Raw genomic sequence first — 11,148 nt, forward strand, 5'->3', positions numbered from 1 at the left:
TTTGTAATTTTGGTCTGAATAAAAAACCACCCCTAGCATATAGATTCCTCGCTTGCTTCGAAAAACTAACCAAATAAGACTGCCCGTCTATCAAGGTAAAGCCCTAAATGTTCCGACTGCCCCCTAACAGACAGTTTTTGTGCAGATTTTCTTTTGATAAAATTTGTACAACCAATATTAGATGCAAGTGCTATCATGTAATGTCGTTGACATTATGAATGTGGAACTTTCCATATCTATGGTTGAATATATCATTTTATGTAACATAATTCGAAATGAAAATTCCTTATCTATAGTTGATGGGTTCATGTTATGGAAAATATTTGCAGATGTCGCATCTATTTACTGCATATTGAAGTAAATCACTTCGGCCGAGTCCACCCAAAGATACTACTATTATAAAGACTACTATTATAAAGATAACTTAGTACTACTATTATAAAGATAATTTCAGAAAATCGAATAGTATTTTTTACAAAAATAACAACGCAAGAGCCTTACCTTACCGCAAAGCTGTCTGATATTGTCAACAGGAATGGAGTTCCAAAGAGCTCAACCACGCACAACATCCGATTAAACACAAAACACCAAAGTTGCTGAACCTCCAAAAGGATGGTAGCTCAAAAAATTATGTATTTTTGGAATTGACGCATCTAACGTGTCAGTGACACACTATTCTAAATGGATATCTTGCTGCAAAACGAAGTTCATTTGCCGTGAAAGTTACTCTGGGCCCTCTGAAGATTTGGATTGTATGGCGTTTCCAACCAAAGACACCCGGCAACCCTTCGAAACTCAGTAACATCAACTAAAACATTAGGTGAAATGAAAACACCTCGCGGTGCTAGATATAGGGTGGCAAGCCATATATTGCTTACGGGGAGATCTGAGGATGGAAACCAGAAAAATTGCTCTCAACCAGAGGGGAAGTTTCTCAAAGGACGGAAGTGCAATGTGGACAATATCAATGTGGAACTTTCCATATCTACAGTTGAATAGATCATATAATCTAATATATTTCGAAGGTGAAACTTTCTTATCTATAGTTAAAGAGATCATGTCTTGTAATATATTTGCAGATGTCGTATCTATTTAGTCCAAATTAAAGAAAACACTTCGGCCACGTCCACCCAATGATACTATTATAAAAATAAATTCAGTATTTCGAACAATATTTTATTAAGAAAAAAAACAACGCCAGAGAGTTACCGCAGTAAAATTTTTGTAAAATGGGTCTGAAAAAACCACCAAGCATATATATTCCTCTTTCTTCAAAAGTCGAAACAACAAGAAGTAATTGCTTAAACCGCTCATCCAATGCTGTTTGGATAACACTCATTTCTCCCTCCCATAATGCGAGACTAACAAGACTGCTTCCAACAGAGCAAACCCCACGATGTTCACAGTGCGCTATAAAGTTGAAAAAAATTATTCCACCTTCAAGAAAAACAAAATTTTCCAGAATCCTTTCTGAGAATCTTCACCCATACGCAATGCCAAGTACAAAATGATGAGCTAAGCGTCTATAGGCGCAATATTTTTATAAATAACTTGCCTCAAGCTGATTTGAAAATAATTTCAAGCCTGTTTAATTTACTACACTGCGCGCACATCAATATGATTTTCTAATTTTGCGCACGGTAGTTATCCCAAATTGACTTCAAATAGACAAATGCCAATTATATATGATATATCAAAAGCTGATGGAGAAATTGAACAAAAAACATTGCCACTTAGAAAGGAACTAAAACACCATATTAATATAATATCGTGAGCTTTGCTTGTCTCATAAATTTTGAAATGTACAATAGCAAACTGCGAGGGCGCGGATTCAGGAATTCAACCCCATTTCCAACTATATACTCCCCATTTGGATAGTTTTTTTACACGAAAGCCATTTTAGGCCGAAAAGCCCGAAAAAGTATCTACAGATGCCATGAGCGCGAATATATAAGTTTTGATCAAAACCATTCAAGAAGCTTCCAAAAACTAAAAATTTTGTATCTTTATTCAAAAGCATGTCACTTTGCAGAAAATTTGTTTACGATGGAGTCTTTTTAGAGATTGAGATTTAAAAAAACGATTTATTGAAGTCGAAAACTCTAATTATATTTTTGAAAACGCCCCACCCCGCAAAATCCTGGATATGTCTTTTCCACGACACTTGATCTCGCAAGTGTAACATACACAGGCGAAGCTTCGCTTCACAACCACCAGCGAGAACACGACAAAATACAGCTCAATGCAGATGCTCAATTTCAAGAAAATTTAGAAATAAGCTTTGACTACGTCTTGGATTCGATCTGCGATATAAAAATTATGAGTCTCACGCACTAACCACTCACACTTAATAAATCACAAAAACTAGTCACAAATAAACCAGATAATAGATCTCTGGATATTTCCAAAGCTACAGATCGTGATTATAGCAAAAGTGCCACCAAATAAGTGAACACTTTTAATGAAGTTTTATTTGCGAGTTACGTTAAAAAAAGGAAGGTTCCTTCGTACTAATCCACTACGCTGCTGGCTAGTGTAAGCAACCATTCATCAAGCCATGATTTTACTTTCTTTGTCGTAAATGATGAAAGTATTCAAAGCCAAATGCTTCAAATACAACTTCGATGAACACGCCGAAAATTTTACCCCAAAAACAACCATTTCGGATGTTTTTGCTCAACAAATTTACGAAATGGGTTATCTCCAAAAAATGCGCTAAACGTTTTAAAATTGTTTTTTTTTATAAAAAGTGGTATTTTACATAGTAAAAACGACCTTTTTTGTCAATCAAACAATATTGAATTATTTCAAATAATTTTTTGGAGAAAATACAATTCCTAAATTTTGTAGGGCAAAATGAGAGGCTCACTTGATATATTTTTGTCAGCAATAGAACAAATAGTTTTGGCGTAACTTATGCTTCACCAAAACACGCCGAAAAAGGCCGCTTTTTTGGTAAAATTTTGGAACATAACTTCGCAAAATATATTGCACCGCATTAATTCAGCTCTTCATTTTGACAGATTTTATCACCATTATCTGCAGAATTATCATTGGAACCAATAGATTCAATTACTGTTTGAGGACTTAGTTCAGTTTTATTCGTTTTGTCCGGATAATTTAAATCAGCACCACTGTATTACACACTTCAATTCACAGTTCAACATGAAAACACTGAGTTCGCTGACTTCATTTAGGAATCGACCGAGCCGAAGACTTGCTCGAATGGCGCAACCTCTTGGCCATCTATTTTGAAAAGACTATCGCGGAAAGTGAATTACATTCGAGAATTATCAAATCAAGGAAAATCACTGAAAAGTGTACAAAAGGTCAAAAGAAATAAAACATCAAAAGGACAAAACTAGAACGTACAAAAACAAACCGCCTGTCCAAAAGTTTGAGCTAAAAGAGTTTCAAGTTGACTATCAGTTTCACTGAGCCAACCAGGGATGATTTTCAATCGCTGTTTTAGATCTGTCTCCATAGTCATATAACAACTCCTCGCCTTCATTTATAGTCCGATTTGCTATCAAAATCAATTTCGGCTCTCCCTTCACCCAAATCGCTTTCGTCCTACAATTCGGATGCTTTCTGGAATGATTCAAAAGCCTTCCATATCCGAACGATTCTAACTCTTTCGTCGCGTCAATACAGTATCTCGTATTTCCGAGCACGAAGTAATACATGTAGCAGCCGACTTCCGGGTCACTTTCAAACTTAACCTCGCGATCTTTCGCTTCGCTCGGCAAAATCAAGTCGCCTCGGTACTCAACCACGAAATCGTTTCGCTCAAAGGTTTTAGTAGCGACAATTCCTCTGCCCTTTCCTGGAAAATTCTCAATTTTTAGACCATCCTTACACTGTTCAAGAACACATCTTTCATACAATTCTTCTTTTGTCGGCTGTTTGGTATATAATCTTCTGTAACTTCGACGGTACTCGTAGAAATCGGTGACTTTGAAGTTTGAATCCTTCAAGTTTTCCTGACTTGTGGCGCGTTTGCTTAACTTTTTAGACTTCCCGCCGGCCACCTTTTTACTATTTTTATCGCCTTGTTTGCCTTTGGAAGGCTTTATAGGCGTAACTTCTACAGATTGGGACCTTCTAGGCTTATTTGCTAGCTTTTTGTTCAAATGGCCATGTAAACTATCACCAGGAACTTTTTCATGCGAGCTTGAGGCAGTTTCTTGCTGGCCAGAGTCTGCACCGTGTAAATTACTGTTTGAAGGAACAAAAGAGCTATCAATAATCTTCACTTCGCTTAGTTTTGTCTCACCTAATAGGATTTCCGGGTTTCCAGGCTTTATTTCTTCGTTTTGACAGATTTTCTCAACATTAACTGCAGAATTATCATTGGAACCAATAGATTCAATTACTGTTTGAGGACTTAATTGTTCTAGTGTTTCATCGAAATGGAGCTGTTTCTTAGACGCCATCGAATTGGTTTTGTTTACAGTAGAAAAATTGTCATGTTCATCTTTTGATTTCTTTTGAGGAGAAACTCGCACGCTGTTTTCAATTTCAGGAAATTGTTTTATCACTTTCATAAGGTCATCCTGTTTGGTACTACTACTACATTCTGTTGGCTTACTTTCTTCACTTTCCGATGCTTTAGTTTTGTTTTGAGATCTCGTATTGGGTCGATCTCTTTTCAAGGGCGATTTCTTTGCAACTCCTTTTCCTTCCTTTTCATTCACAGAGATTTTGGTTCTTTGTGGCTCATGCGCTGTTGAATCTTCAGTTGTTGGGTCCTCCAGTGAGCAGCTAGCTAACTGTGCTGCCATTAACTTCGAAGGACTTTCCAAAACAATCATAGTTTTACGTCACAGGCTCCTACAAATCTAACTGAAACGAAAGACACTGTACCACTAGAAAATTACATTGATCATTTTAATTTCAAACAAAAAGTTTACTTTGGATTATGGTAATTCAAACGTTGGAAAACGTTTTCGCTGATTCAGTGGATGCCGAGTAATCTACCAAAATTTTAAGCAAATTTCAGAAACTGAAATCCTTCAAACTATTTTTGAGCAATCTATTTATTCTCTTCAAAATCCTATAAAAAAATTTATATACACTGTAAAACTACAAAGAAGCCGTTTTTGTTCCGACCATTAGAAAAATGTGGAGGAGCTTTGTATTCGGTGTTTTAGTTTTGTTCTTTTTTGTTTTCCACGCAAACTTAGGTACCACTAATGATAATCGGAATTGGTTGAGTGCTATATCATATTAGAGCCCTTTCAGTCGCAATTTGAAAGACATTAAGAAATTTACAAAAAACTTTCGCATCGTTGAGAAAAATCAATTTAAATTTTTTTAATTTTAGTCTAAATTCGAGCGAGTACAGCGATCCAGTAACGTTCGTTATATATAAAAATTGGCCATTTAGATTTAAAAAATTAATTTTCTTAAAAAAAAACCTGTTTTGAAAGCTTCATGCAGCGCTTTCTTGGTCATAAAAATTTAGCATACAAATATAAAATTTTTAGCGCAAAAATAGGAAAATTTTTAGATTTTTTTGAAAAAAATTTTCGTTTATTTATTTTTTGAAGACAAAGTATTTTATGCCTAATTTACTAACTTTACACCCGTTTGTATAATTATATAATTACACCTCGCAGATCTTTTGTGAGTTCTTTAGTAGTTTTTTTACGAATGTGGTCGGAACATTCTGCGCTACTTGCACAGCAACCGGCTATCCTTGTCTTAACTTTTGAAATTGTAATCGAGACTGGCGGTAACTTAAGAAATCAGAAGTTTGTTGAACAATATTTAATTTAATTAACTCTCTATTGAATACAACTTTCAATCAAAGTACACACATTATAACAAGCAGATTAATTTAAAGCTGTGATGATTTTATTGCAATTTGTGTTCCTGCAATTTTAGCCGGGCAGTTAAGAACTGAATTGTTCATTTGTAGCTTAGACACTCCAGAAATGTGCCCTGTAACTCATGTTTACAAAGACTGAATGAGAATACAGAACGAAACAGTCATTTTCTAGCCTTGATTTCAGATCACTGCGGTAAGGAAAATCTGAAATTGAATGTTCCGACTGCCTTTTAAGGTTTATGGAGCAGTAATAACCTAAAAAATCAAATGTAATAAAATATTTTTTATATATAATTTTTTATAATATTACTACAAAAATTTTTCTAAAATTTGATATTTTTTATGAAAATCATCCCCCACACGCCATATTAAGTTCAGAAGGTTAGATTTCGCTCCTTGTAACAAATCAATTCTGGCAAATAAGCTATTTTCAACCAATTTGGAGCGATTTTTAAGACGGATTAATGTCCGCTTACGCGTAGGGCGAAATATATCGCGCTTTCATTGTCCCAAATCGGCCAAAATGGCAATCTTTAAACCCCTATAACTTTGCGAAAAATTATCACAGGTGAAATATTTTTTCAAATTTAAGCTCAAGACACAATACCTTTCGAATGATATTAAAAACATCCGTCAAAAATGGCTAGTAAAAAGTCGAAATTGTCTGAAGAAAAAAACCAACCCCGAGCACAAACAACTATTCCGTTACTTTCGTATCGAAAGTCAAAACAAAAACGTCCAATAAGCCCTTCAGCAGCTACTATACAACTCATGAACATCTTGCTGCTCCCAACTAATTTCTTTTGCGAGCCATAAAACAGTTGAACGAGTCATTTGAGAATGCTAAGCACAAATCAGATCAGTTACACAGTGCATGAATCGCAGTTGTGATAACAAATTCATGTTATTTGAATATCATCTACATAGCATCATAGAAGTGGTACCATGTTGATTGAAGTTCATTGAATCAAGCAATTATTAATATCAACTATTGGACAAATTGTATTTATTGATTTTCAAATTAGAACTAAGTTGAAACTAAATTCATTGACTATGAGAAAGCAATCAGTTAAAATTGCTTTAAACAGGCAGTATAAATAGATTAGTTTTCAGAAGCATGATAGATTTTAGTGAGAGTTCTGTATGCCAGCATGAAGCAGCAGGATATATTAGTAACACTGAGTAAACAAAGAATGAATTCTCCTCTAAAATAGTGATCACGTGACCATGCACTTCTGTCCTGCAGAAATGCCATGACAAGGCCAACCGTGACAGCCCCTGCACATACGTGAGTGAACGCGTGGCTTCGAAATGCCTCGAAGTAGTCAGGATACCATCTTTCCGGACATCTGCACGTCAATATGAAGCACTCCATAACCAATGACATAATAGCTAGTAGGTGACAATAGAACGATCCACTGGGCGGTGGGTAGAAGCCCATTTTCACCATCATTGCAATCCATACTACTGCATACAGCCAGGTACCTCTCTAAACAAGAATCAACAGTTCAAATACAACGCTGTTCAATTCAATCCTCCATACGGATCATCAAATCGGTACTACATAGCTTAAAATCAGAAACTCACGTACACTGGTGCTACTTACACAGCAAAAAGATTACTCACAAAAGGGATTAATTGAATCAATTGCGGGGTATTTCTGAACATAAGCCACCGTTTTAATTGAGTACTTCCAAAAGTTTCAAAAAGTTTCTCCACACTTGCGATCCAATACAAACATAAATGAAAAATTAGTGGACATTAAATGAAAAAAAAAAATCAGTCGCAACGATGAAACAAAAACTAGATCTTGCAGAATTTTCATCTTTTTATCGCAATTTGTCATGAATGAACTTCCATTTCGGAAAAACATGACAACTAGGACAATTGAAAATGAAATGAGCATCGCATCAGATTTATGAAGCGGTCACAAAGTCGACAGTACTTAATCAGAAACATATTAAGCCGAAAAGAATGTTTTCGTCAAAAAACACTTGAAACTCGAGAAAACATCAACCCCCTCCATCAAAAAACTAAACGCTTAAGAAAATTATTAGCTAAAATACGACGCAATCTGACGCAATTGGACATAATGCATGCCGAGAACTTTGCAGCCGATTAGAAAAAAACGAAAACTTTAAATACTTAAACAAGTCGGAGTACGTAAATTTACAAACAACATAAGACAACGTTCGACTATAACGGGAATTTTAAAACATAGCCAACTAACAGTTGGAAAAAAGTAATGAAGTAAACAATAAAAAACACTCAACTTTGTTGAAAAAATCTCAATTTTCGAATTTCAAAGAAAAAAAAGTTGCCCTTCAAGCTCTTTAAATTTCTTAGAACAATTTATGATTGGCAGTTTTCTGATAACATTAACCCAACTTGATACAAACTGGATCACTAGGTAATTTTTTCATTCCGCAGGAAATCTAAAAACTAAATTCCACGTTCGAAACTAGAAATCGTTCACGTCTTTTTCGCGCCATTTCTATTTTCGTATTTGGAGAGTGCTATTTCAGCAGATGAAATTCAATTGAACTCAAAAAGTGCATATATACCTAAGTGCATTCATAAATGCAGTAATATGTATGAATGCACATCTGTAGATATTAGAGCATTTTTAGACTTTTTTTCCTGAAAAAAAAAAACAAAAAAGAATCACCAAGAACTATATACTACGCTCATTACTCCTAATCAGAGATGCTCAAAATATATGTTGAGTGACAAAAATACATGGCGGAGAACTTATTTGGGGATCCTGTAAAACTTTGGTGAGCAAACTTAATTACCGAAAAAAAGTACCCGGTTGCAATAACCTTGCTTATCGCAAGGTTAGTTAAGCTGGTTCTTTTAATGAAGTACTGCAACGTCGGATGGGAGCTAAAACGCTTGAAAATTTGATTATTCAGTGATTATAGTTTTGTGATTTCAAATCGAAACTGCTTTACAATCAAAAGATGCTCTAACAAAAAAAACTCCAGGCGACAACCCATAACCCATACAGAGCGCAAACTACTGATCACAGCGTGTAAAATTGTCTAACAAAACTTTTATAAAATATTTAGAAAAGGCTCAATAAAATACCTTCATTTTTTCGAATAACACAATTTTTATCTACCAAATACCAAAAAAATTTCAAAGGCGTACCCATTAAGTCAGATCAACATAAGAAAAAGATGATTAACCAAAATTGGGCTAATTTTTTTTTTTTAAAAAAAAACAATTTTTCTCCTAAATGAAAACACCAGTCATCGTTTCTACAGGTCAAAATAATGAAGATAAAATAATGAAAATAATGAGATAAGACTGAGTCAACGATACAGATGATGATAAAAAAGACAATCAAAGTGATTTTTCTCTAAAACCGATGAAGTAGTTGTTAATTATCTTTGAAATTATCATCACAAAAAACAAAAACATACTCGATAAATCAAAAGATCGAATGAAGATTATCAATCAAACTTTATTTTCGAAAAACTAAAAAGTGATTTTTTTTCCAAACCAAGCAAGTACCGGATGGCGTTTTTCAAGCTATAGAAAAGATTCGCAAATTAAGCGATTCAGCAAAACAAATAAATACAGAAAGAGACATTTAAACGAAAGTTTTTTTTTAAAAAAAAACTGGTTTTTTCAAGTTTTATTGGAAAATCCGAAGTTTTTTCGAAATTGAAAATTACCGGCTGTTTCTGGAAAAAGATTCTTTTGATTTTTGAAATAGACGCCAATTCAATATACAGAGGCACATAAAGATTACGTTAAAAACCACCAACACTCGATTCGAAGATAGAAAAATTAAACAAAAACATACTATAAGGTTGTGAAACTCCAATTTTGTAAAATTTACTATATCTCAAAAACAAAACTTCATATCTCGGAAATTAAAAAATTTTAACACTCGTATTCGGAGGCAAAATTTTCAACACCTAAGAGTACTCTAGCAGCACCCAACTATAGGGTTGCGAATTTCAAAATTTATAAAATTTGGGAAAAATTCACGAAATAGTTGTATCTCGGAAACTAAAAAAATTTGAACACTCATATTTGAAGGCAAGATTTTAAACGCCTGAGGGTACCACGGCTTTTAAAATCTACAGGTTTAAGAATTTCAAATTTCGTGAATTTCTATAGATATAGTTTTTTTGGAAACTTCATATTTGGAGGTGAAATTCGCAACACCCTGGGAAACATCTAGATTGCTTATTTCAAATTTAATGGAACAAGCGTTGTATTCAAACCGGAAAATCGAAAAAAAATCTTAAGCATTGCAATATACGATATAGCTCAAACGTGCAAAAAAAATCTTTCGGTAAACAGGCTAAAATAATTTGTTGAAAAAGTTTAATCATGGCGAAATAGAGAAACCCGCATTTAAATTTGTGAAAAGTAGACAGATAATAGATCAATTTACCCTCACGAAAGTCAAGACACGGGGCTTCTTCTTCTCACAAGAACCGCCGCCAAACCACGGTTCCCAGCTGACGTAATACTCCCGGCAACACAAATAGAAGGTTGTTAAATTCCAAGTTAGAGCAAGTGACCCCATTATAAGAGCCAAATAAAACGGAATATCATAATGTAGTATCAAGAATGAGGGTATAACCTGTGAAAACCCGATGTAAATTCCCATGAAATCCAGCAAATAGAAACTGATGTGTGCTTTCGAGGTGAAGTGAGCGAAAGTATGGGCCAAGAAGCTGAAAATGTGTATCAGCAGGCCAGAAATGTTCAGAACCCACAAGATAGAAATGAATGGGCAGTATTGAAATAGATAAACATGACAGAGTACTGTAATTAAGGCACTCCACATATTGAGCAATTCATTGTGCTGAAAAAATAAGGATTTGAAATAGTAAAGATATGGCTGGTTAGGGAGTCTGTACCCTCCTTTAATAAAAGGCTCGTTGAAAACGGCGGGCACCTCATCTCGCTCCAAGCAACACCCAAAGCAGGTCATTTCGAGGGCAACGGGTAATCACCAGGCTATCTGGCCACACTACATTACGAAACCTGAAAACGCGATTGCATATCTACCAGTCGTCTTCAAGTATAAACGGACCCTGAAAATTACCAGGTCTTTTTCGAGCAAGACGCCTTAAGCTCTCAAACTGGTAATTGACTGGAAGATCATCTTTCAAAAACACGACCCAGAAATTTTTTTAACAAATTTTGTGTTTCTTTGACGCATCATGCGTGAAGCCTACTTATGTCACATATGAGGTTATGTGACATTCGACCAGAATTGACAAAAAGACAGTTACGAAGGGCTAGCAGCCAACCTTCCGAATTAGCAGTTTTAGAGGATTAACAAT

The 11,148-nt window shown here is 34.9% G+C and overlaps 2 protein-coding genes across 2 annotated transcripts; both read right to left on the reverse strand.

Annotated features, from left to right (window-relative positions):
• Window positions 1-3,261: 3,261 nt before the first annotated feature.
• Window positions 3,262-4,856, reverse strand: LOC134845927 (N-lysine methyltransferase KMT5A-B-like). The gene has a single exon (XM_063863058.1). It carries the CDS (start codon window positions 4,812-4,814, stop codon window positions 3,432-3,434), a length of 1,383 nt encoding a protein of 460 aa, XP_063719128.1. The 5' UTR covers window positions 4,815-4,856; the 3' UTR covers window positions 3,262-3,431.
• A 901-nt stretch (window positions 4,857-5,757) lies between these two features.
• LOC134845739 (membrane progestin receptor alpha-like) lies at window positions 5,758-10,868 on the reverse strand. Its single transcript, XM_063862799.1, has 2 exons — window positions 10,248-10,868; window positions 5,758-7,322 (listed from the first exon to the last, which is right to left on the reverse strand). The coding sequence occupies exons 1-2, from the start codon at window positions 10,791-10,793 to the stop codon at window positions 6,936-6,938; spliced, it is 933 nt and encodes a 310-aa protein (XP_063718869.1). The 5' UTR covers window positions 10,794-10,868; the 3' UTR covers window positions 5,758-6,935.
• Between the last annotated feature and the right edge of the window lie 280 nt (window positions 10,869-11,148).

This window comes from Symsagittifera roscoffensis, chromosome 5, assembly GCF_963678635.1.
Source record: "Symsagittifera roscoffensis chromosome 5, txSymRosc1.1, whole genome shotgun sequence".
Lineage (NCBI taxonomy): Eukaryota > Metazoa > Xenacoelomorpha > Acoela > Convolutidae > Symsagittifera > Symsagittifera roscoffensis.